Source organism: Sturnus vulgaris, chromosome 10 (assembly GCF_052056855.1).
Source record: "Sturnus vulgaris isolate bStuVul1 chromosome 10, bStuVul1.hap1, whole genome shotgun sequence".
Lineage (NCBI taxonomy): Eukaryota > Metazoa > Chordata > Aves > Passeriformes > Sturnidae > Sturnus > Sturnus vulgaris.
The window spans coordinates 523,420-551,105 of record NC_142252.1 but is presented as its reverse complement, the minus strand read 5'-3'; the positions used below and the strand labels follow the sequence as shown (position 1 = coordinate 551,105).

Sequence of the window (27,686 nt, the reverse complement as noted above, 5' to 3'; positions counted from 1 at the left end):
AGATCTGCAGTGCAAGCTTGGTATAATGCAGTTATGGTTATAATCCTGCCTTCTGAGAAATGTCCTGAAGGAAATGATGAGGGAAGGACCTGGATAAAGGTCTGGTCTGGCTGCCTGTGGCCCCTTACAGAAACTACTGGCTCAGATGAGGGTTCATGAAAGGTATTGTAAAAGCTTAAAAGTATACTCATAACTATTGCCAGTCCATTTTCTTTTTCAGTGGAGCCCTGAATAAGCTTTAGCCTCTGAATGTGCACCCTTCCTTGGGAGGGAGAAATTTGTATTGCCATGTTTTGCCTGATACATAAAAGGATGCTAAAACTGAAATAAAAATAAAGAAATAACTGAAAATATCAATGTTAAAAGCAAGAAAGAAAATAGTAAACACACTGTGATCGATACCAGAAACAGACAAGGCTAAGTGAATTCAAACATTGACATATGTACAGGAATAAAGTTCACTGTCTTTACCATCTAAAAGTTTAAGGCAACAGAAAAAGCAAACAAACCAAGCAAAAAAAGCCCCAACCTGTGACCCTTACTGACCCTTACTAGATTTTTAAGTTGCTGAGGAATTGTTTTGTGTACACACTGGGAAGTAGCACAGGTGCTTGTGGCTGTGCACTGCACACTCAGTCCTGCAAGGCTCACTGAGGTGGGGATTTCTCCTGTGTCCTGATGTCTGTGCTGGCAGTGTTCTGTTGTAAGTGACACTGTGAACACTTGTGATGCTCCTTGGAGCTGAACCCTGCCTTGCCCATGTGCCATCACCCATATTCTCTTGTATAAAAAAGAACTTTCATTTTAACCTTGTTTAGTTCAGAAAGAAACCCAGGTACACATTTTATTAATGTTAATGCTGAGGCTGTCATGGGGTGATTAGAACCTTTATTTTTCATAATGATTTTTCTATTACAAACAGCATGAGATGACAACAGACTAAACCCAGAAGTAGGATCAGAAGCTGGAAGAATACACATTGAAAATTTATTTATAGATGTTGGGCCTTACTGGGATTAATTCACCAAGGATTCCTCAACCCTATCTCCTAGCTGTGTGCAAACATGACCAAGGCAGCTTATTGACCTAAAACTGGAGTAATGTCATTGGTGTCTGTGATACTATTTCAGATTGCTCTGCTGCAGTTGTGATGTGGAGTTTTGTGATGCTGTGTGTTGCACAGAAGCTTTCTGAACCTGCACAATTCGCCAGACACTTGTTACATCCTCCAAAAGAAATCGACTTCCCAACATAAGCCTTGCAAGGGGAGGGTTTGGGGTGTGGGAGGATTTCACTGTCGTACTTTGTTTTGGGTATGTTGGTCTGGGGGTAATAGTGGCTACAGAAACCTGGGATGCCGTGAAGCTGTTGGAGTAGAGCTGACTTACATTTATTTCAGTGTAATCAAATTATGACTTGTGTAGGTTGTTGTCCTGCTTCTGATAAAAAGGTTTAGTAATGAACTTGGCCACAGCATTTCTATATAGAATGGTGACTGATTTAAAAAAACAACAAAACAAATGAAACAACTGACATGAGTATTTTTGCAGACAAATACTTCCTCCCTTTCCTAAAATTCCATGGTTATAATATATTTGATGTGACATTCGTTTTCTTTCTTTAAACCCATTTTTTGACAGTGTCCTTCATTCAGTGGCAAAGACTAGAAGCTACCAGTGCAGAGACGGGCTGCCTTTTCCCTCAGCCCTTTGTTCTCAGATTTTGCAGATAACTGTCCCCCTAAAAAGGCAGGACGTGTGCACTGTAGTGCCTGCACGATACCAATGCTGCCATTGCATTGTGCTGTTACAAAAGCAGAAAACTTTCCTCTGGCAGTGCTTTCCCTGCAGAGCCTGGAGACTGCTCAAAGTGCTTCTGCTCTGCTAAGTTCTCTGAACAGGCTCTGTCCTAAAAGCTGTGCTTAACAAAGCCAGCCAGTTCAGCTTTGATCAGTGGACAAGGAGAAGAAAAAATCTCAAGCAGCTGCCTCCTCCTGCACAGCAGTGTTGACTGCAGAGTGTTGGGCTCTGGGTTGCAGTGATGGGTTGTGGTCCAGGGCAGCAGAGACTGAAGCAGCTGAGCTGTGACTCTGTGGGCACCTCTTGTCAAAACTGATGCTCTGAGCTGAAGGTCTGGAGTAGTTCAGGAGCTCATTCCCAGGGGAATGCCAAGGCCCAGCCTCGGGGGAGCAGAGTTATTTGTCAAAAACATGGGGCAAAAGGCAGTTCACAGGACTTTCAGCCATGCAATTCTACTCTAGCCCTGAAGTATGGCAAATCTTGGAGCTCGTATGATTATATACTTGTTGCCTTTAAATCAGCTGCTTAAATTACTGTTTGACTTGTTGCACCAGTGAGAATGTGATCTGCCTGATAATCTTAACATTTTCTTTTTTTATTCAGTTTTAATTTTAGCAAGGAACAGTGAAAGGAAACTTGTTGCTGGTGTGAGGTAGGAGGGAGCAGACAAATTGTTCGGTTAGCATGGTTCTTATAATAATTGCCTAACTAACAAAGGCCATGCCAAGCAAATTCAGGGACTTTTTTTCTGTGTTGCCCCTCACAATGATACAAGCACGAGGCCTGTGTGTTATTACACTTTGTTATGCAAATGTGCAGTGTAGTATCAGTGGTAATACTGATGAAAATATGTGAAGCATTTGTTAGGGCAGCTTGCATATTATCGTTTCCCTCTGTCATCTGCAGCTCGTTAAAATGTATGAACACATTAAACACACTGGGATAGTGGTGTGTGATGTGTGTCTGCAGTGGCTCCCAGGCCATGTTCTGCACAGCTCCATGGTGTGATGTGTGTCTGCAGGGGCTCCCAGGCCATGTTCTGCACAGCTCCATGGTGTGATGTGTGTCTGCAGTGGCTCCCAGGCCATGTTCTGCACAGCTCCATGGTGTGATGTGTGTCTGCAGGGGCTCCCAGGCCATGTTCTGCACAGCTCCATGGTGTGATGTGTGTCTGCAGGGGCTCCCAGGCCATGTTCTGCACAGCTCCATGGTGTGATGTGTGTCTGCAGTGGCTCCCAGGCCATGTTCTGCAGGACCTTTCAGCTCCCACACGTTGGGCCCTGCTGTTCCCCCTCTGCCATCCTTGCTCAGGTCAGACCTGCCAGGAATGGGGATGGGGATGGAGATGGGGATGGGGATGGAGATGGGGATGGGGAGCTGCTGCTGCTGCTGCTGCTGGGGAAGATTGAGGGGCATCCTTGCTGTGAAGGCACTCAAAGGAGTGCTTTGAAAAGGAAGGTACTTCTGAAGGGATGCCAAGCTCTGCTTGATGCCATGTCCCTTCTGACAGCAGGGCTTTTCCTCCCTTGTGTGTTTGACTGCCTGTGTGTGAGAGCAGTCAAACACATGGCCCCTTGTGCCTGTTCTTGCTGAAGCACAGCAGGCCTCTGACCCTTGCCAGGCAGGCGACTTTGGTTAATTGTGCTTGTAGATTCTATTGCTGACACAAATAATGTAACATACATTGTTTTTTCCAAAAGCAGTTAGTCTGGATTTTTAAGTGGATTTTTTGCTCTCCTGCCTCTTTAATCTCTGCCTTAGCAGTAAAGGTTGATGAGCAGTGTTGAAGATGTGCTGATATAAACACAGCCAATTGCCAAATCACTGCGTCAACCTTGTTAAATCCATGTTTACGTGATTATGGGCTGTCATTTCTGCAGTTATGTAGCTGCAGGCACTTTCCTGGGCTCCCAAGCGAGATCCAAACATTGAAGTGACTGCTGTTTTTTGTTGCATTTTAACATATAACAGTTTTAATATTTTTAAGTGTGACTGTCAAGTTACTGTGTGAGGATCTTGAATGAATGAAGTTTCAAGGTCACAAAAAACCTGGAGTTGTGAGGGTTTGTTTTGGGTTTTATCCAGGACGGGCTCTGGGCAATTAGAAGTGTGCTTTTAGATCAGATAAAACTTGTGAACGTTGTACAGTTCAGCTGAAGACATGACAGGTCCAGACCTTTCTGCTATTGCACAGGGGGTCATACATGCAACGTGAGGTCGTTAGAACTTTTATTTATTTGCAAAATGCAAATAAATAAATAAAGCCTATAACTGTGATCTAATTCATTCCTTCTATCATCCTTTCAAGCATTGGTCTCTCCAAATCAGGCAATAAGCAACTGTCAGTGTTGACCCCTGAAAAATACTTACTTTTTGCTTTACCACTTAGGGTATGGTGTCATTTCTGCATTTAAGCAGCTTCAGGCAGTTTCTTCTGCATCCTGGTTTGTGGATCTTGGCTCCTGTCAGGAGACCCTGAGTGGTCTGATGTGCCCTCACTTCTGGGGCTCTGCCACACCGTGCCTGTGATGCCCACCCAGAGTGATAGGGAAGGTTCTCCCCAGGCTGGGGACTGAACAGATGGGCTCCTCTTGGTCCTTTTGGTGTCACCCAGAGTAGATGCTCGCTCATTTGTGTGGTTCAGCTGTGATTATCACAAAGCTTCATTTTCATCTTGGCTTGTGCTAAGGTCTGTCTGGTTTGGTGTTTTATGTGTGCTTGCTCTCCAACTGTACTCATTCCTTCCATGTATATTCTATTGACCATGCCATATTTCTTATATCATAATGTCCTATTTTGGAGCCAGAACCTCTTCTTGGTGATGTTAAAAGGAAGAGCAGAACAATTTTCCATTAGCAACCCAAATTTTGTGAGGGCCAAACGTCCTTTGAATATACCATTGAATATATCCATTGCAATCAATGGATGAAGAGATTCTGATTATCAGCAATTATTTTTGATGAAAAGAGCCTCAAAAACAGAGTATCTAGAGAGCTGTTATTTAAAATTGGAACATAGAAATTGGCTGGAGTAGTTCTTTTAGGAAGCACAGAAAAAAGTTCTCCTTTATGTTACACACATTTTCAAGTTATGACTGGCTATCACTAAGGTGACTTTTTGCAATACAAAACATAATTATTCTTGGTGATATCTGAAATACTATGAAAAATTGAAGTCCAAGTTCATTTCTTGAAAATATGTCCAGGAGCTTTAACCTTTTCTTCAGATTTCAAAAGAATGATTTATATAGTTGTATATTTTTATGCCCAAACCTAGGGGTTTTTTTTAACCAGGTTGTAAAAAATATTAGAAATGTGACTTTAGTTAGCTGTTTCTTTGACAGCAGCCCCTAAAGTTAATGTAACAAGCTAGCAGAGCTTTTTTCAATTTTGGTGGGGATTTTTTAAAATGGAAACTTGGTTGCCTGCAATCTCCTTTCAAAATTCTATTGCTTGCTTAAATGCAGATATTATGTGCATAATGAGGGGTAAAACTGACAGAACATGTCTGTCACTGGAGTAATGAATATGAAATGATCAGTTTGAAATGAATGAACTGTAAAATATATCATTATTGTTCAGTGTTCCATACCTTTCACAATAAAAAGCATGAAATGAAATTTGCAGTAAAATGTGTCCCGTCTGTGTTACTGTAGGACACAAGTTGAGATTTCACGGGTCAAAATCATTCATACTAGCAATTCATAGAGGTGGTTGGTAATTAGGGACCAAGTGATGAGGGAAAATAGTGTTTGATATTTAGTCATGAGTCTTAACCAATTAACTAAAAAAATCTCCAATGGGTAGAAAATGCAATTTCATTTTTCTTCCATCAGTCTGTCTATTGTTTGACAAACAAGTTTTTCTGCCCTGGCCAGAGCCCTGGAAACTCTTTTTACAGCAGACACCAGTAATTAGGGAATGATCTGTTTAATTATCAGGGAATACTAATAAGGAATGAGTGGAAGCTTAGCTGTTTTTGAGATTAGACAGACAGAAATGAATTAATTTATAGATATAAAGAATGTATCTTATGCAAGTACTCATACCAAGCTCTTCTGAGCACTTAATTATTCCAGTATTATATAGTATCTGTTTTGGAGGAAAAAGTCCTGATTACATATAGTGTTCCAGTGTTTCTCGAAATCAGATGTTTTCTCCAAATGTGTATTTTCATTTTTGGAGTAGAAACGCAACTAAGATGTCACCTCCTAAGCAGTGACGGTTGCCGAGGGCAGGAGCTCCTGTCTGGCTGCTGGGATTGTTTCACTCGTGTGCTTGCTGGCCTGTCACACACCTGAACGTTTCTCATCAGCAGACCAGCAGTTCTCCAGCAGTGTCTGATCTTCCTTCATTTGTCCCCGTGCTGCCAGAGCCCCAGTGGCTGCCTATTCCTCATGAGCCACGTGTGACCTTGGTGGGCTCAGGGCTCTGTTCTCAGGCTGGGAGTGTGGCAGTGTCCCCTGGCAGGCAGTGTCCCCTGGCAGGCAGTGTCCCCTGGCTGGCAGTGTCACCTGGCTGGCAGCAGGACTGGGAATTTCACCTGGCTGGCAGTGTCCCCTGGCTGGCAGTGTCCTCTGGCTGGCAGTGTCACCTGGCTGGCAGCAGGAGTGGGAATGTCACCTGGCAGACAGTGTCACCTGGCAGGCAGTGTCCCCTGGCTGGCAGCAGGGCTGGCAGTGTCACCTGGCTGACAATGTCACCTGGCAGGCAGTGTCCCCTGGCTGGCAGCAGGGCTGGCAGTGTCACCTGGCTGACAATGTCACCTGGCAGGCAGTGTCCCCTGGCTGGCAGTGTCAGCTTTGCCTGCTGTTGGGAGCTGCCCAGCAGGAATCACTGCAGCAGATGTCCCTTGGTTACCACACGGGTGTGTGAATGTCCCACAGAAGCTGCTGCCTGTCCCCTCCCAAAGGTAACCCGGCTGATGAGGTTTTCTGTGAGGAAAAGGAGGAGGTTTTGCTGTGTGGTTTTGTACAGTCAGGAAGATTGGTCAGCCCAGCCTCAGTTCTTTGTTTCCTGTGGGGTCCCCTGCCCCAAGTCTAAAATCTAAATTTTGTTATTGCCTGAGGAGTGCAGAAACGCAGGCAGGAACTACAAATTTTTGAAGAAGGAGAAACCTTAAAAGAAACCTTGGAATGATATTTATTTTGGCATCTGATGAAAGGCTGTGCAGGTTCCAGAAGGCTGGCTTCAGTTATGTTTAATACCAGAGGGAGGGAAAAAGTAACCCACACATTCAGGTGGTCTCTAGGTTTACCTTCCTCTGCCTGGACATCTCCTTCCTCACCTGTTGATGTGATCAGGATAATATGAGGAGGGACAGTTGCACAGAGGGGTTCCTTGGAGTCAAGATTCAGAGTCAAGGTTGAAGAGAGCTGGAAAGTTGCCTTAGTCGTTGTTGAATTTGATAATTTGTTCTCAATCCTAAAGAGGCTGAAATACTAAAAGTGTCTTGGTGCTGTCATTGGATCCATATGGGGACAAGGATGTGTTAATTGTTGGTGCAAGGTCATGGTCCAGCTCTGACTGGAACTCTGGGAACTCTGACTCCTAATGCAGGCAAATTGTGCCACACTTTCACCCCAGGCTCTACCTGTACTCAGCATTTGTTATTTAAATACATAAATGTGGGAATGAGGTACTTGCTAATATAAGAATTGCATTTTAAAACTTGGCTGTTGGCAGTATAATTTCTATGTAAATAGACTGATATGTTTCAAAACACTCAGCAATTAGGAGACACTTGAGGATGTTGAGGGAAGAAAGAAAAATAAGAGCCTGTTTCCAGGTTGAAATGCAAAAAAAAAGAGGTGAAGGAGTTTTGAGGGAAGAATAAACCATTCAGATAGGATCAGTGATAATTTTAGGTTTAAATCTGTAGAAAATGTACTGAGAGAAAAGATTGCCTTGGAAAAAATAAAGACTGCATTGATAATGAGGGTGCATAAAAATCAATTAAATTAAGCATTGTGTTATAAAGTCAGAGCTGTTTATAATCAGAAACAGCATCAAAGCTTAAAAATTTATTTCTTTCAGGCAGTTCCTAGGTCTAGACTCAGCTGTTAAAAGAAAACAAATGAAGTAGAAAAAGTTAAAGTGTAGTTAGAATGTAGCTGAAGAATGCAAAGTAGTTCTGAAAAGCAGGGTGTTGGTGTGGTTGCCATATGGATTCCATGGCCCATGGAATTAAGGCATTCTCTGCCTTGGAGAGCTGAAACACAGAGGTCTTGACTCTCAAAATGTCTGGAACACTCACATTCCCATTAAATTTTGGGGGTGGACAGATCATTATTTGTTTTGGAGTCTATAGAAACTTCAGTCAGGACCACAGACTAATAAGAGCTGTTGTATGAAAGTGCAAAGGAGTTGGGCTCGATCCCAAAAACCTGCTGTTGTTCAGGAGACTGTAACAGAGCCTGTCTGAAACGAGCAGCATGGAGAGAGCTGCACTGAATGGTACCAGAGAGGAGACTTTACTGGTGACTGCCAGGGCTTCCTTTGTCCTGCCTGGGTGCCATTTACTGCATTCCTGCTTTCTGCTGGGGCTGAGAAGTGCCTTGTGCACTGATGTAGGAAAATTTACATAATCCTTGTTTTATTCATGTGTGGACCATGTGACAAGTGCCATTTAAAGGTATATGCTGAGAGGTTTGCAGTGAGGATAGAAAGTCGGTTAATAGATTTATTTTGAGGTACATTTTGACTTCTTAGAGACATCTGAACACAAAATAAATGCTTGCAAATGGACTTCCTGTTGTGTTTCTGTGGTGCATTACTGGTAGCTGTTTTTACACTTCATGGTTTATCTGTGGGTGTGGTCCATGGCTGTTGGACAGGTTGTGATCACATGGAACAGAGCTGTGCCACCCTACCTGTGAGCAGCTTGCAGTGGAACAGTGAATGTGACACCTGCAGTCCCCTGTGGTCTGCCCATAATGCACAAATAGTGCAAGACTATCAGAGGATGTGTACTCTAAGGGTTCTCATGCTCCCAGCTCTGGATTTCTGTGCATTTTCACGTTTCTCCCTTGACCTTTCAGCTTCATGAGCCTTTGCCCACGCAGACGTGCCTAGAATTTATCAGTCTCTCTCAGTTTCTTGCACTCTTCTTGTTATTCCCTCTTAAAGAGTTGGAGTTTCTTGGTTTTCATCAGGGAATAAAGCATCTCTTCTACAGTGCAGTCACAATTTCAAAACCATCATGGTTCATTTGGAAGGAGTGGTGATGAAGGAAAAAGATGAGTAGCTTCTTTCCAGATCTGCTGGATGAAGTAAAGGACAGGTAATTTGCAGCAATACCTGTCCTATACATGATTAGCTTCTCTCTATTGCAATATCCTTCAGCCCCTGTTGTATGGAAATCTGTAATTTTAAACAAATTGTGAAAAGATGAACATCAATACTTTAGTCTATTTTTTTTAAAAAGAAACTACTTAGTCCTTTAAAATCCGTGACATTAGGGTTTATCTCATTTCCCAAGATTTCCAAATGTGTAGGCTTATATGTAGGAGCATAGGATTTCAGTGAGATTAAATTTGTTATAGTGCTCATGTCTGTTTTATCAAAAGAGTGTGGCATGAAATTTTATAAAGGCTACAGTTTTAAAAATTTTTTTTCATTTATTTTAGCCTCATAATAGAATAGGGGTTTTAACTTGGAATTTTTCAAAACAGAGTGTTGCTGAAACACTTGAGATGTAAGTGCATAAAACCTAAGATACCTTACACTCTTTTTTAAAACGTCAACTCAAGGTACTATTTACAAAGGAATACATGCTAATCTGAATGATAAGGTGCTGAGAAACTTTGGAAAATCTGCTCAGGCAGTGTTAAAATGTCTCGAGTTCTGAGTTCTGTAGTAGCTGCAATGTTCACTTTAGAGATGTCATAATTGAGACATTCACAGGGAGAAATAGCAGCAATTGGAATCCCCTGGTTTTGGTATTTCAGGCAATAAGGGGGGTATTACAGATGCAAATTAGTTCTGTAGTTAAACAGGGCATCCTGCAGCTCCTCAGTGAGGTCTGTCTGGTGCTGTTAAGGGATTGCTCTTGCTTTTCTGCACAAACACTGAATTTGATTTGTTTTGCTTCCTATAAGAAGACAGTGTCATGATAAAAATGCTCCTTGGAGATCTGTGTGTTCCTCAGCATTATGTGAAATATCTGGAGTATTTGCAAGGTGTTGGTTCCCAGTCAGTGAAACTGCTGGGAGCCCTGGTCAGCTCTGACAGAACTCTTCAGAGCTCACTCCATTCTCGTTTATTTAAGGAATAAGGATAAGAGTCAGGTTAATTTAAAATTCCTGCTGTTAATGTTCATAATGGAAAAATAAATCCATATTCTGAATAATTTTCAGCCCAAACAAAAGAGATAAAGTGTGTAAGATTGGGGCAGCTTCATACAGTGAGCATGGAGTTATTAAATATTGAAGAAAGTTAAATTAAATTATAGAAGGATTAAATATTGGGCATCTCAAGCTTTAATGTCTGTTTAAATGAGAATGAAGCTGTTTATGAGCAATTCATGTTGAATTGGAGATCATCATGGATAAGCAAGATAAGTTAAATGCTTTTTGAGTACAAGTAAATAAACACCTTGTTTGTGACTTCTTTGTGCCCTTGAGACATCAGTGAAAACGTTTTTATACCATTGGATACTTTCCCCAAGGTTTTAACCCTTTAACTTTCATTTCTGAGGATGTGATCAATAAGGGCTGTTAAAGTTCCCATGGAAAGCTGTGGGACAGACTCATCCCCTAATTCCAGTTTTGTTCCTTACATATGAGACATGTGCAGCTTCCTGCTCTTAATGCTGAAGCATGGAAACTTGAGAGCTCAGAATTCAGGTTTGCATTCTCTGAAGTCTGTTTGTTATAACAGCTGTCAGTAGATAAATTTGTAAGGACATGTTGATGAAGGAGTTGAAATGTCTTTTGTGTTAATTAAAATAACTTTTAAGCTTACAGGCACTTCAAGACCAGGGACCACAACTACGTGGTCCACTCCCTAAAAGATGGCAGTGAGATAGGGTGTAAAGGCTAATTCCTGTCTGCATATGAAAATCAAAAAGTGTTCTTCAGAAATAAGGGTCAGAAGTAAAAAAAGCTGCTGAAAGTTTTACATCCCAATATTCTAAGTGGAGTTCTACAAAATTTGCAGCTAGATTGTTTTTTTCCTGAGCAGCACAGGTTTGGGTTGGCCAAAGCATTAATGAAGTTCCTGTTAAATACTTGATGTTAATTTGGTCAGTGCTAAGAAGTTTCTGTCCCCCACTCACAAAAAACCCCAAACAAACAGATTTACAAGAGAATTAAGCATATTTATAGCTGCATAAACATCTCAACATGTCAGAGTAAGTACAGAGTGTGTTATTTTACTTTAGAAATAGCCAGCAGTGGAGTAATTACTGATATTATCACGCCTATTAGGCAAGGCACTTGGTGCTTTTGGTCAAATTAGTCTGTAATACAAATTAGCTACTGAAAAAAGAGTCTTCCTTTTCAAATGTTCCCCCTTTTTAAAGATAAGAACAGATTTTGTTGATGGGAACTTTCATGATTGAAAGGCCTTCTCTCAGGGGCCAGAACACGTGTTTATGGCAGAAAAGTTGATGCAGTGTTTGGTGCAGAGTGGGTTTTGCTGTGCAGCACAATCAAAGGAGTGCCAAGGCATCCACAGCAGCTCCACTGGGTAATTTAATGTTGCTGAGATGCACTGCCCGTAATGTATTGCTCAGTTAAAATGTTCTCCAAAGAGTTCACATCTCATAATCACACATCATAAATCATAGAAATTCTGCTTTAACTGATCTTAGTGTCAAAACTCCCATTGCCTTAATTGGGGCAGGAGTTTCACATGATTATTTTATGTAAAAGCATATAAAGCATTATGGTTTAAAGTTGTCTATCTAAAAATAAAGCCAGAACATAACAACTGGAATTTCAGTAATTCAGGCAGTGGCATGACAGGGAGAACAAAGTGTGTGGGAGAGAATAAATTTCTTCTCTTTGTCTTTGGCAAAGCATATAAAATGTGTTTTATATCTGAACGTTTCTGGAAAGTTTTCAGGGTTTTTGTAGGTAGGGAAATAGTTCCTCCTGATACAGCTACTCAGTGGTGTTTTTCTTCATCCTAATGCTGAGAAAGATTTAATCCTGTAAAATGCAAACATTTATTTACTTCTCCTACTTCACAGCCATTTTCAGTTACCACTTTTTTCTTAGTTTCTTTTTCATCAAAAATGCATTTATCCATGTCCTTGTTTTCTCTGCCTTCCAGAGGAAGTCTTAAATTCTTTCTCAAGCTCCAATCCCAATTTCTTTAGTGACCTAAGCCCCCAAATCTGCCTGTCTTCTGAACATTTTTGTTCCTAGCTGCTGCTTTATGAGATTTGGGATTTTGCTGCTGTCTTTGGTTTCTATTCCTGGCTCATTCTGGAAATCCAGGATTCAATCTCAAGACATACCTTGGGGGAATTAAGGTCTCCTCTGTTCTAAAGCTACACATGCACAATCTCTGAGATACTTCACTTACCAGAAACTGGAACTAGTGGAGACTCCAGTGAATTTCTGTTAAGGATATGAGATTTCAAAACTTCTCACTTGGAAGGCCTTTGACACCTACACAGGATTCCAGCAGGCTGAGCTGAAGGTCACTGGAGATAGCAGATGAAAAGAGGTGGTAAGAAAGCTTAAATTTTTAAGCTAGAGATGAGAGAACATACTATCAACACAATTAAATGGAAAATAAATCCATTGTGCTATTTAGAGGAGACAAAGAAAGAAAACATTTGGATTCATAAAGCAATTCTTAACCATTATAATTTGCTACCTGAGGTTTTAGCTGCCTGAAGTTTAGAAATGGTCATTTAAATCGACTGACAATATTGAATCTGCCCTGGTGCCAGGAATGAAACCTTCTAATAGTCACTTTTTTCCTTTTACAATTCTTTTATAATGTCTTATTTTTGGATCAGTGACATTTTCTTAACTGATTTCAGTCAGAAACCATTTTGAAAATGACACTGTATTTTCAAACAAGTGTTGGTCTCAGCTTAGAGAAAAGATGGCTTTGCTCATAAGATGATGGCCTCATACACTTTGTCCTTACTGTCCTCCTGTTATTGTAATGCTCCTGCACTGACAAATCCCAGCTGGGTGGCTCCCAGGCTTTAAGACGTGGAGGATTTAATGCCCAGCCTGTGGGGAATGCTGGGCATGTGGTGCAGTGCTGAGCACACGGGATGAGGTCAGCACGCTGTGGGCGTTGTGAGCATCACCTGGGCCTTTGTGCATCCCGATCCACTTTGTTCCACCTGGGGCTGTCCCCTGCCCCTCTGAGGACAGCAGTCCTGGGCACCAGGCTGCTCCCCCTGCAGGGAGCACACAGGGACCCCTCCCTGCATGCCAAGGCTGTGGCCACATCCTTGCGTGGGACACGTCAGGAAAATGCCCTGTGACACAAACCTCAGGGCACTGACCTCGAGCTGTAATAGAGGAAGATCAAGTGCCTTATCGTAGGTGATATAAATTATTTATAGTGTGGGTTGCTGTGAATGACTGTAGCCCTGGAAAGGGGTTTTAACCCTTTAAGTGCAGCAGAAATAAAATGCACAGATACATGGTCGTCCTTCATGACAGGAAGAAAGAGACAAGTTTATTCAGAAACACACTTGGTTTTATAGCAGGACTGCAACTCCCAGAGTAGAGAAAAGGTGATTGGTTCAGAGAGAAGACACCCCATTGCCAGGGCCTGGGCACACACCACAACAGGTGTTCTATCTTGTTATTAATTCCTTTTTATTGTGACCAAATTATCACCCTGGGAGAAATTCTCCCTGGCCTTGAGCTGGACCAGCTCATCAGCTGGGAACAGAGCTGAGAAGCTCCAGCCTGGAATATTTTTCAGGCTGTAACTTTCTTACTTTCTCAATATATGTCCCACAAATGACTAATAAATTATAGGAAGGGAGGCACGTTTAAAAAAGACAAACAACCCACAGCATGGGTATCTTTATGTCCTCACTAAATATATTTGAATTCATGCAAGCCTTGTACTGATTCTAGCTTCCACCCAGCTAGAAAAATGCAAGGAAAAGCGAGACAATAAATGCTTCCAGAGAAGATCTTTTGTGAGAAAGACAAAACCTTTTTCTTTTTTTTCTACTTTTGGAGTTAATATCAGCGTGCTACAACTTAATATGCATTAAGAGGGAAAAGACTTTTTTGTATAAATCTTACTGCTGATTATCCAGCGTTTTTTGCTCATTTGAGCTTAACTGGCTGTGTAGTGCTCTGCTTTTTTAGTTCCTGAAACTTCACATACAAATCTGTGTATAGATCTCTTCCATCATCTTTAGCAAATGCAAACCAAAGAGAAGGAGTTTGCTTTAACTTGATTTTATAGAATACTTTGAATTTGTAAGCATTGTTGAGAAGCACTGAAATATTTTTTAACCATTCCTGCCTTTTCCATTTTAAAGATAAAATGAAAAAATCCCATCTTATTTAAAACTTTAAAGAATTCCCAAAAGGATGCGTATTAATATTTAAAATATCCTAATAAGCACTGTATATAATCAAAATTATGGAATTTTTCAATAATGGGAATTTTGTTTTTCTTTTCTAGTTTATAAACATAGAGTTTCATGTAGCCTGCAATGGACAGCATGGTAAAACCTTTTTGTTGTGGTGGTTAAATAAATGCAGTGTGGTATTACTATGTTTTTGGAAACCTAAAATCTGACTCACATATCCTGAAGCAGAATCAGTAGCTCAAATAAGACAGGACAAAACACTTTTGAATTCTATTATTTTGAAGACACTGCATAGAGATAGGAAAATATCAGAGATTTGAGAGCTATGTTAATCTGTGCATAAACACTGACTTGAACCAGTCTAATATTTTGTAGTTGTCCTTTTGTCTCAGAGTAAGCAACTTCAAGTATTCATTGATCATGTTAAATCTGAAGGTTTTTCCTTTAGAATCTGTTATTTTATGGAAGCCTGTAGAATGGTTGCTTCAGTTAGTTCTAAGGTAACATTTTTCCAGCCTTTAGCAGGGAGAAGATAAACAATCCCCCCAGCCAGAACACCAGCTACTCATCTCAGCATTAGAGATTTCTTATTTTAAAGCAAGTATCCGAAACAGTGTAAAAGGATCAATAATTTCGTGATATGAAAATATTTGAAGAGAGATGATCTGGTGCAAAAGAATTGCTTTGCACTCCCGAAGAGCATGGATATTTTCCATTATTTGTGAAATTTCCACACCACTGGCCACACGAAGCTTATACAGCCATAGTTTTTACATTTGGGGATGTATTTTCAAGATTCATCTCCAAGATAAGAGCTTGCAAATCATTTGATATTTTATTTCGCTTTTGCTTTATTGTTCTTTTCCCAATACCAGTCTCTAAGTTCTAAACTGTAGCATTTGTTTGTAATGTACTTTTCTTCCCCCCAATATAATTTAAGGTGTGGTGTTGATGCCACTGATTTGACTGCTGTTATTGCTCATGGACACCAACTGGAGAAAGCTAAGGCACTCACTGGATCCTGAGAATTCCTTAAGTAAAAGTCCCATCAAAAGCATTCTCTAGGAATCAGTAAGAGGAAAGTTGAGGTGTGGGTTTTTTTTGTTTGTTTCCTTGTTTGGGCTTTTTGTTTGATTGATTTTTTTTAAGAGCTCAGACCCTTAACAGAATCAGGAGGAATGAAAAGCATTTGGTGCTTGAAATTTGAGTTGCATTTCATGTGAGCTCCTGTTTACTGTTTCATTATGGCTGAATTGCCTCTGCCTGCAGTCAAGGGATGCCCTTTGGCTCAATGTCCCTCAGAGCCTGGGAGTCACACCTGAGTGCCACTGGAGCACATTTGTGTGTCTGCATGTTTCAGGCAGTTCACCTATTCTAATAACAAATGCAGAATACTTCAACTGCCCGGCAAACCAGAATCCCAAATGCCATAAAAAGCTCTGAAATTGCATCCATCACTTCTCATTTTTCAACATCGACAAGATTTTGGCCTTCATCTATTACATAAACTCACCAATTTCTCCTCTGGCTGTACAGTCATTACAAGATAAAGAGATTTGAGATCCCTGTTTTCCATTTCACCTTTTCCTGACACATCCCCAGTTTAATCTTCCTGTTGCTTAGTTATTGCAAAAATGGGCAAAACCAACTACTGTGAAGATAAGTATGCTTTCTTCTGAAAGAAGATCTATTGCAACATAGAAATGAACTCAAAGCTCCCAGATTAGTGCTGGAATATAAAATAATTCAGCTTTAGAAGGATCAGTCTTCCCACATCCACAGTTTCCTAACGGTCGAACAAAGAAGCAAGAAAGGAAAAGGATGAACTTCAATTTGTTATAAATGTATTTGTATGCTTTTACCAGACAGCCAGTGAAGAAAATAATTTGTTAAATGCTCACGTTTACCTGTGGCAGAGCCCCCTCCATTGTCTTGTCGGGTTTTGCTTCTTTCTTCACAAATGGAGGAAGTTGAATCTCATTGATGTCAGGGGGTTTTACAGATGACAAGGCATGAAAGAGTTTAGGGTTATAGCTGTGGATTTTGTTTGGTTTTGTAATTTATTTATTTATTTTTTTAAAATTTGGTTTCAATTTAACTGTCAACTCTCCATTTTTGAAGTTATTTCTGTTAACTCACCAGGTATTTTCCTCAGAACTGGGTACACACAGCTAAATAATAGGTATAGAAATTACCTTGCATCTGAGTTTGCTGCAAATGGGGTAGATGTTCCTTGGTGCAGTGCTCCCTCTTGCCTGGGGGAGTACATTCCTCAAACTGAAATGCATTTAGCAGTCACCATTCTATTCCTTATGTAGGAGTTCCAGTGACATAACATTCAGATTGTGCCTTCAGGAAGAAACCTCAATTTATAAGCAGAGCAAAGCTAAGCCTCTTGCATTTCTCCCTTCCTTTTTATTTTGTGTCTTCATCCTTTCCAGTCCATAGGAGATGGATGGTCAGAGGGGTGTAAATGGAGAGGGTTCAGCAATAAGACAATCTGCTGATAGGGTGTAGCCTCTCCTTAAAGTGGTTTTTTCTTTGTGACCTTTCTGTGTGCTTCAAGACCCGATATCCAAATGTTCAACAGCTGGATTTGAATGACAGGTTTTTCTAGAAAAACTCCAGATCCCCTGGTTAAACTGTAAAGAAGTGCAGAGTTTATCAGTTATTAAAATGTAAGATGTTTGTTTTCTCTACAATGCTCAGAACACAGAAGTAATTGTAGGTATTGTTCCAAAAATACAAAGAGAGAAGGTGACCAAGAGTCAAGTGTTCTCACCCACCATTCTCCTTTGCGTCTTTTCAAGTTGGGTTCCTCTGGATGCTCTTTCTCTTGCATCAGGGCTTTGCAACTGAAAGTAATTCCTTCAAAAGTGTCTGAACCTAATTAGGCTGACAGTTGAGAGCACATTAAACATATTTTGAAAATTGCCTTTTTATTTTAGTGTCTTAATTGGAGGGATGTCTGCAAGTGTTGGCTTTCTCGTCAGTGCAGTACAAGGTGGATGTAATTTTTCTTTTATATTTGAATGTTTACTGTGGGGATTTTGTTTGTGGCTTTTGAGTAATGCCATTAATATTGGAAGTATGTTAAATACTTTCTCTTTATAGATAAAATGAGCTGAATGGATATGAAATACAAACCCAATTAATTAGGCATGGTTTTTTCTTCTCTAGTGAACAAACACAAACCCTGGATTGAGACGTCGTACCATGGAATCATAACTGAAAACAACGACACTGTGATTTTGGACCCTCCCCTGGTTGCTTTGGATAAAGATGCACCTGTTCCCTTTGCAGGTAGGAATGTACATGAGCAGCAGCCTTTGAGCCTGTGGACTGCATTTTGTATTTGTTGGCATTTGTAAGGAAGGAATTTCCAGTGTGGTTTGAAGGAAGTGTAAAGGTTGTGTCTGAGTACTCAGGACCTGACTGTTGGCCCACAGATCCTGAAATGAAGTGTTTCCTACACTGGATTTGTTGTGAGGCAGAACAGAATAAAGAGAATAATCCAGCAGGCACCCACTATCAATATATTTTTAATGAAAACATAATAATTATACAATTACACTTGGATTTGCTTTTATAGAAATGAATCATTGCAATTGCCTAAAGTTATAATACATAATTAATTTTGTTCAGCAGTAACAGCTTTCCCCTGCTTTCTCTCTTTCCGTTCTGCTCCCTGGCTATGGACAAAATGTGTTACAAATCTTTAAAGTTGCACAAATCATATCTTACTGTGTAAGTACTTTATAACTGTCAAGAGTGGGACACAGAATTGAATGGAGGCTTTGAACATTTTTGCTCAGGTTGCTGTATGATAGATGTATGTCATATACAAGTTTGCATTTGTATTAGGTCTGTTTTACCTGACACCTTTTCTGTCCTGAGTCCCTTAAGCAGAATATGGGACTTCTGCATGTCGAGCAGCTTACTCTTAAATTCCCTCTTTCATTAAAAATACTTTTTGAAGAAAAGGGAGAATAGTAAATCTTGATAGCTGCTCTGAAGATCCTAAGATGGTGCAGTGGTTGGTGCAGTCTTTTTATGGTATTGCCTAAGAATCTTCACCTTTTCTAAGGAAAGGAGCTGGTAAAGGTGAGTGTCCTGTTCTCAGGGAGTTCTCATGTTCAGGAAGCAGAAGTCAAGTGCTTGTCCCAAACAGCACTTTAGAGCATCCTGAAAGAATTTGTCTCAGTTACTTTTCCCAAAAGCTTACACTGGCATCAGCTCCTACCCTGCCAAGCCGGGGCTCCCAAATGGTTTTTATATATTGACCCCCATTTTAATATCAAGATTTGTTTGTCACTCATGGTGCCCAGTGATTCTTGGCTGCATGAAGATCGGTTCCTCATGAAAATATGCCCTTGTAATTTTTTTTCCTTTTTCAATGTTTCTATCACTGTGGGTGTTCCATCTTAGATTTGGTTCTTTTGCTTGCATTCCCTTAGGATCCTTCCAGGGATGTTCATCACGTGCTGTTGTCACTGACACTGCAGTCTCTGCTGACTGGGAATTTGTTAGCCTAATTATTTTCTTCAGCTTTTACATTGAGAGAATCAACACGTTTTCCATTAAATAGTGATTTACTTTTCATGTAGAAAATCATTCTTTGAAATACTGAACTGACACAGACAGACTGGCTTTTGTGATAAAGGTTATGTTAGACAGTCGTTTTAATTTAGCTTCTCCATTTATTGATTGGAAATATTTGTACTGTGAGAAGTATCTACTTCTTACAAGGGTAAATTATTTCTGTGTATTCCCTGATATTAATAGTTCAATTCCTGATAATATTTGGCCTCATGATCTGCAGTCCAGGCATAATATTATAGCACTAATTGAATCCTTCATTCCCTTGAAGGGCCTGCATTCCCTATGTTTTTGGAAAAAACCTCTATACACTTTTTAAAAAAACTCCTATGTTTTAAAATTTTTGGAGGAACTTACTATTTCTGTTGTATTTTTTGCTTTAATATCATGTACTTTTATTTGGTTTCATGATATCATTAATTTATTAAAGGTTTTCATGGAAAATTCAATGTGCATCATATATTTAGTAGGAGAAAACTGAAACAGATAAAAGTACAACATTAACAATATGCAGTAGCTGTACATTTAATAGTGTGGTAATGTGGGATATCTTTTATGGCCGTATTTTGTTTAAATGTGGAAATTCTGATTGTATAATATATCAGTCTTCAGTTGTAACAGAGAATCAGAGTTCCAACAGTTCCTTTATCATCAGCCTGTTAATATTTTCAGTATTTTGTGCAACTATTGGAGAAGAAAAGAACTCTACTACTTGGAAAGTTCTCCATGTTTGGTCGTTTGGTCATTTTTAAAATGGACCTAGATTCAAGAATATTTCAGGGCAGATTCTGATCTGTGCTGAAATGTCTGCTGAGATCTCCTTGAGCAAACTGTAGTAAGATTAAATTTCTGTGATTTCTTCCTCTGCAACAACCCCTGCAATAGTTTACAGGCAAATTGTTTGTTCTTCCATCAAGATTTGTGTTACTTCAGAGAATTTTTTTTTTTATTTTCAGTAGAACTAGTGTGCATTAAAAACACATACACAAAACCTACTGACAAAAGAGCCCCTCCAACAAACCAAAACAAAACCCAAAGCCCAAAGCAAACGAAGAAGACACATGTGGCAGATGGGCAGGAGGTCTGCAGGACCAGAACTGAAGCAGGGCACAGGCACAGTGCCAGCTCCACTCCAGGCTGATGTACAGGGCACACCTGTGCCCAGGTGTTCTGCCAGCTGGGAAATCTTCCTGCTGTTCTTAATGCCTTCCCTTTGAAGTGCCTGTCTTCCATCAGTGACAGGGTTAGGGAAATTCCAGGATTTATCACTGTGACAGGTCATGGTCACATGGTATTTATTTAATACATTTATCTACTAACTTACTTATTCCATATTTATATGTTGCTAGTGGGGGTGTAGTTCCTTTGGACACGTGCTTAACTTAGTCCTTGTGTTTGCACCTTACCCTTTGCTGCTTGCCCTGGTGCACAGGTAGTTCATGCATTTCGTATTTTTCACCAGGTAACTGCTTTGTTACTAAGCAGAACTAAGCTGTTAAGAGGCATTTGCTATTCAGTGATTCTTGTCTGCCCTTAGTGCTTTGATACATTTTGTGTACCCATTCCCATGATCTCATTTTTTTTTAGTTTAAATGTGGCACAGGCCTACTCCAAGCTGCAGACAGTGTTTTGGTTTTCACTTATGGAAACTTTAACGTTTTTCCTAATACCTCTGCCTTTTTTCATCCCCATGGCTACTAAGGCAAGTTGTCAACCCCTTCTAGGAGTGCACACATTATGGTGCACATCAAACCTGAGTGGTCACAGGAGAAAATTTATATAATCTGCACTTTTTTTTTGCCTCTATCTAATGTTTGGCCTCAAGGGTGATGACTGGAGAAAAAGTCTTCTGTGCAGTTGCCTTCCCAACAGGTCTGTATTTCCAGGAAGAACTAAAGAGAGACTAACAGGACTAAATGTGCCTGTGAAAATGCTGGCTGTCAAATGTGATCAACATTTTTCATAACTGGAGCATGAAGACTTTCACAAGATTGCAATGAATGGCTTTTGGTGTCTCTTTATCTAATGAATTTATTGTGAATAATTGAAGTATACGTAAAGTCCTGGTTCTTAAAATTATCGTGTTATAAGCATACCTCATTCTCTCTTTTTATGCAATTGTATTTTTTGTCTCCTTGTTTTGAAGGAAAGCTTGACAATACCAGTATAACCTTGTAAGTGTGAGAAGGTTCAGGATCAGCAGTTTTCCATATTTCAGTTTTTCAGGTGCTGTCCCAAAAAGGAGTTTCACAGACTGGTGTTGAAATGCAACAGACCTTTAAAATAACTAAACTCACCATGGCATCCTGGAGCCTTTTACAGGGTATCAGAGACATTCCCTGACCCTCCTTTCCTCCCCTTAGCCAAAAAATACCCCCAAAAATAAACCCCTACAAAACCCACTTTGTATAGCTGCAAAGTGGACTTAGGTGATTTAAGGACATCCATAGGAGCAATCTCTATTTTAAAAGATCTGATAAAATGTACCCAAAAGAAGGAATGTAAGTTTTATTCAGTTTACACCGATTGGCACAGCCATGCAAACAGTCAGCTCCCTTTGTGGTGGGGAGGCTGGTAACCACTTCCAGGATTTGACTCTCAGGTTTAGGGGTAGTTTGGCTAGAAACAAGGTGGGATCTACTCAATCAATTTGTCAGGATTTTGTCCCTCACCAAATGCTGTGAAATTGTGGAAGGATTTTGGAAGAGACATCTATCTGCATTCCAATAACAGCAACTATGTTTCATCAGCAATGCTGTGCAAAAATAGATCTGAAAGGAACTTCAGGATGTCATCAGTCCCTGCTCCTGCCCAAGGCAGGACCCTTGTCATTCCTGAGAAATTATTTTCTTACCTAACTGTACAGATCTGTAGTGGCAGGGATGCAACAGCTTCCCTGGGCAGTCTGTTGCACACTTCACCATGTTCCTGGTTTTTCATGAAGCTTGGTCTGAACTTTCTGTACAGTGCTTTTAGCCCATTAGTATTAGTCCTATTCCACAAGGCAGGGCAGATTATTCCCACTTTTATCTTTCTGCCTCAAAGCACTGCAAGCATCCTAAACAGCCTAGTGTGGAGGGGGTTTCTGCTGTTTGTGGTGTTCTCTGAAGCAGAAAAACAGGAGGTGATGTTCAAGGCAGCGAGGTGATGGATGTCCCTTGTCACCCTGGAAGAGAAGAGCCAAACTTGTCACTGTGCCCCCACTTCTGGGCTGATAAAGTCACATTTGAGTGCCTTGTGTCCCAGCGAGGCTGAGCTGGGTGATTGTACCAGGGTGTACCACTACATCTTTAGCTACTTTTATGCTCTTGATAAATTATAGAGAGCCTTTCTTAGCAAGGTCAGAGGTCTGGCTCCCCCCAGACAAGTAATCTGTGTCTCAGAAGCAGTTCCAGTTCATGCCTCCTGGGCAGATGGAGTCCCAGTCTCTGACTGTATTTTGGCTGTGCTGAAAGCACTGTAAATAATAAAGAGACAATAAAACCAGCCAGGAAGGATGCCTGAATATTCACTAAACTACAAGCTGCAACCACAAACTCTCCAAATCTGCTTTTTTTATTTTAGCAGTTCAGAGGAGTGTGCACCACAACAAATCCAGCACTTGTCAGCCCACTTACACCCTGGGCTGAACACAAAATCCCATTTCTCTGCTTCAGACTGTGAAGCTGTCCAGCCTCCTTGTTTGTTTGTTTGTATTGATAAGCAATGGCATTAATAACAGCAACTATTCTTTTGGTTCAACATTAAAAGTACAGAAGTTATTTTAAAATTGTCATTCTGAATATTATCATTTTTACTCACTGTCAGCGAGACTTAGAACACAAGTCAGTTTAGGATGCCCAGAATTCATTGGTGTTAAATAGTTCTCTGTGAAAATGAAGCATGATCAAAAAATATGAAGTGCAGGCAAAGCCATGGAGTGTTGCAGTTGTTTATAATATTTTTTAAAATTATTTTTAATTTCTAGCTTTGAAGCTTACATTTATTACTGTCGTTTAATTAGTTAAGACTTTAGCCTTCAAAGGCAAAAAAATGGATCTCTTCATGGTGATCCTGTTCTAAGGTAAAATAAAAGATTGGTAACAGCACAATTAATTTTGGGGATGCTGTTCTTGACTTAAGGGATGCTGCTCATCATCCAGTAAAGAGTGATAAACATGCTCAGGTTTCAGATTTAGACTGCACCAAAAAATCAATGCCTCTCTCAGTGACCTCTGTTAGTCCCTGAAGCTCGGAGATGAGGGGTTTGAGGGCTTTGGGGTTTGGCTATTTTCTGTGATTGCCCTTCTTAGTCACTTTTACAGCTGTGAAATAATAGTAGGTGACATCAGTGTGTCCAAAGAAGACTAAAGGGTCAAGGATTCAGGCTGTTCTGATGGAGCTTTTAGTGGCTGCTGAAGGGTCCTCATGGCAGGAGGAAGGGCTAAGGAGAAAATGAGAGGGACCTGCAGGGGACTGAATGCAAGTTCCACCTGACAGATAAAACCAATAATGAATGGGAACTTTGAGGTACTTCATTATACCTAAATATGTTAAATTACTTGAAGCTAGAAAGAAGCAAGGAAAATAACCAACTAATTCCAATCTGATGATATCCCCTTAGACTTTTATAACTACTTACAGAAAATAGTGATTTGTGATTGTCCACATTTGAAATGCTTTTGAGTGGTTTTCTTTATGTACAACACTTGATCTTTAGAAAAATGGGCAGGATATTACAGTGGATTTCAACCCTACACAATAGGACAGGGACAGGATGTGGCATTTTATAATCCTGAAGTGTACTAAATAACCATTTAAGTAAAAAATTGATTAGTTGAAACAGATTGTCACTGAAGGTACTAGGAAAATAGTGAGAGTTGTTAAACTTTTGGACTATTCACAACACAAGAGAGAAACCTGAGTGGGGAGTACTGGAATTGCTAAGCCTATAGGTCCAAAAATTTGTTGCTGCTGTTATGCTGTGAGGATGGATGTAGATTTTGTGTCCCACTCCTTTGAAACTAATGAAGCCTTTCTGTATGAGAGCCATTGCTTATAATTAAGAAATACACTGTGAACAATGGGCCTGATTCTGCAGCTGAAGTATGAAGTCATTTATTTCAATGAACTATAGCCATTACCTTTTTATTTTCAACAAAATATTTCAAAAGCTACAGGAAGTATTTATTTTGTTGAGGTACTATTTTAGCAATTTTTTTTTCTGCAAAGAAACATTTTAGTGTGGATTAAGACTGTAACTTGCTTTTACAATGTGATTTTTGCTATGTAGTTAAGAGTAGTTTCTATACTTTTTAGACATTCTCTAAAATCAGAGATGATTCCTCAATGACTCAAATTCTGAAAGTCACAGGAAGGACAGCATAGGAAACTCGTCAGTTTGGGGGTAAAAAGGATGAGGAATAGTTCTCTTGTGGTTGGAGTGATACGGGAACGGTTACCTGAGCTCTGAACAGGCTCATGTATTAAAGTAAGTGTGAGCAGCTGAAAAATGTAGAACTGCTCTAGTTATCCCTCATCATTAAGATTGCAGTGGAAATCATAAGTGCTTAGGTTTTTGCAATTTCAGGTAGAAATGGACATTTTCTAACATGTATTGATATAAATGAAATGATTTAAAAAATTATGCTAGCAAGCATAACTCCAAGCCATGCAGATTTACAGTGGACCAGTTGAAGCAAACAAGAATGATACCCTGGGACATTTTCTCTTCTTGTGTAGTTTGATACACTTCATTATTTGAATTTGAATTACTCAAGTAGTAGCTGAGCTGCTCACTTCTGTTCTCCAGTGCGTGTGAACCCGAGAATTCAAAATTTGTACCCTCTTTACTTCCATTGCTGCAATAACAGGAGGGACCCTCAGAGGGAGGGCTGAAGGAGCAGTGTGTGGACTCCAAGGAAGGAACAAACTGAGTCAAATAATGCAAATTCTACTCTAATTTTCTTCACACTTTCATTGCGTCTGTGGTCCACCCATTAATTCAATTACCTCTCTCTTCTTTACATAAATACTTCCTTTTATGTGTGGATTCCTGTGTCGTCATGTTCCTGGGTGAATGATGACGAAAATCAAAAAGGACTGCTTGCAAAAGCATGCAGCATTCTTTATACAGACTTAGGAAAACAATTTATAATACCAGGAAGTGTTAGCAGTGCAACAAGTGGAATTGGAATATTTTCCACCTAAAAGTTTACAGCAACAAAATTGGTGCTGCAGGATTCCAGCTTGCTTTAAAAATAAAATCAAAAGGCTTTAAAATGTGTTCCTCAGATGGGAACTACGTGAGTTAGTGTAAAGCAGCAGGGACATGTCACTTGTAATGATGTCTAAATCTTAAAAACATTTAAAAATAACAGCCTGAATAGGTAATTATTTATTCTTTAGAGCTCCTTATGCCTATTGGCCAATAATTCTCCTGTGGACAGAATAGATAAGAACCCCCACTTTTCTTTAAACCTTCTTCTTTCCACTCAACTGAAAATAATTTATTTTTCTGGACAAGAACAAACACTTCCAGTAGCCTGAAAGTGCTGTTGATCTCTTTGCTTGCTAGGGCCCCCTAAAAAATGCATGTGATGCTACTTTTATGAAGCAAGAAGGGGAAGGAGAATATAAAGAATTCAGACTCTGGACAGGTGGTTTAGGTCATTGATTTTCTGCTCAATTCTCCTGTTTCTGGCTGTGTGAAATTGATCAAACCAATTTGTTCTCCTGGCCTGTGGTTTCCTCCACTGTCCTTTTTTCTGTGTGTTTAGATTACCAAAAAACCTCTCCCAAGTGCTTTTATCTCAGTGACTGTGGGGCATGAGCATCTCTGAGTGCAGCCCCAGCACAAGGAGGATTTGCTGTTCTCAGCTGTTTTCTGTTCCATAACCATTTATGATACAGCTGTGTTGATAGGACATGTAACAGTGACACCAGACTGGCACATAGCAATTTTGTTCAGTAATTTGGAAACAACCTCTCCATTTATAAAGGAAGGCCATTGCTTCTGAATTAAATGGACCAAGTCTTTATATTGTTTTAAATGTTGTTTGATGTCAGGGTGACTTGTTTCTCAGAGTGAACAGCAGTGTAGAAAGGACAGTGGAGGCAATATTAGATTTTTTTTTTAATTTGTTGCCTCCATCGTGGTGGGGGTGGACATAAACATAGGAGAGTTCAGAATGTTTTGAGAAAGCAGTATATCATTTGTGTTAGGTTTTTGCAGTATCACACACTCTGCCACTCTCAGGCTCAGCAGAGACTCTGCTCCTGCCCTGGTGGCAAACACTGGAGCTGCCCAGCTAATTGGCTCAGGTTAATTAAGGAGGGCATGCTGGGCTGATCCGGGGATGAAGATGGGCACCCAGCCCCATCCTCAGCTCCAGGCATCTCCTGGGATCCTGGATCCTCTCCTTGCAGGTCCCACTCTGGGGTTCTTGCTCTCTGCCTCCCCCAATGTCTTATGTCAGTCTCAAGGATTTTATTGATTTGTTTGTCACCCCCTTCCACACCCTGAGCCTGAGACATTCTGTGCTTTCTGAAAACCCAGCAGGGTGTGAGCAGACAGTGTTGGTAGGTATGAAGTATAGACAGACGTGTTACAGGCATTTTTTGTGTTACTGTAAAACTTCTGTGCTGTAAGAGCAGCTTTTGGGCACAATTAACCAGCGACTGCACTTTGTATCCCTGCAAACACTTACACTGTTTTTGTAATGAAGTATTTCACATCATAGGCCAGTTTCCCTCACTTATAGCACTGTCTTTTGTTTGAAGTTTAGAAAACTATACAAAGATTGAGAGCAAAAGAACTAGTTCTTGGAAGTGATTGGTTTTTAGTTACTTCATTGACTGTGACTCCAGTTAGTTTATACCACTTAGTTTTTACCGTGGTGATATAAACAGACTGCAAAACAAACCTACATTACCTTTTAAAATTTCATTTTAAAATTTCTGATTTTTTTTTTTTTTAAATCATGATGTACTCTAACTTACTTGCCCTTTATATAAAGTTTAAAAGAACAGAAAAATAATTTGGATTAACAAGTGAGAGCAATTGTCAGCCTGTTGTAGGAATTCATCTCCATAAAAAACTATGTTAAAATTTAACTAATTTCCTTTAAAATTATTTAATGAATTAAATTTAAATTTAGTTCAAGGATTTAAAATTAACTTACTTCTGTCACATGACAAAGAAATTTAAGTAACTGTGATTCTGTGTCAGTGGATATAATAACCACAACATGTCAGGCCTAGTATGTTTTGTTGTTGCTGAAAAGTTTTTGACTCAGGGTGGGTCCCTTTTTAGACAGCTGCTCAAAAAAATTTCTGAAAGGCTCATTGGTACTCGATTGATTTGTTAGTGCCTGTGACAGATTTAATGGATATTTCTGACAAGACCTGCTCCTTACTGCTGCCTGCCTTGGAGAGCTTCCAGGTGTGTTAATGGAAAAAGTCATGAATGAAGGCAGGAACAACGAGCCTTGCATGTGGTGTGGAATCCAGAGTACAGAAAGGAAATTCAATCTAACACTGTAATTAATAGGCATGCTAGAATTGAAAGGATGACAGCAATTTAACGTCAGCTTTTAGATGTTTTTGGCCTAGAATACATTGCTTAGGACAGCAAATCTTCATCCCCACTGGCAGCTTCCCCAGAGCTGGGAGCTGTTCCTGCACAGCCTCTTCTGCAGGGCTTCACCTCTGCAGCACTTCACTGAAACTGGACAGAGCAAAGGGCAAAATCCTGCAGCTCTGTCGGCTCAGATG

At 40.1% G+C, this 27,686-nt stretch overlaps 1 protein-coding gene across 1 annotated transcript in view; it reads left to right on the top strand.

The window, feature by feature from the left end:
* The window catches only part of CLSTN2 (calsyntenin 2), a 309,152-nt gene that overhangs the window by 106,525 nt on the left and 174,941 nt on the right, over positions 1-27,686 (top strand). The window contains exon 2 of the mRNA XM_014870252.2: positions 17,514-17,636. Within this exon, the coding sequence (XP_014725738.2) occupies positions 17,514-17,636 (123 nt within the window). The remainder of the gene's footprint in view (positions 1-17,513; positions 17,637-27,686) is intronic.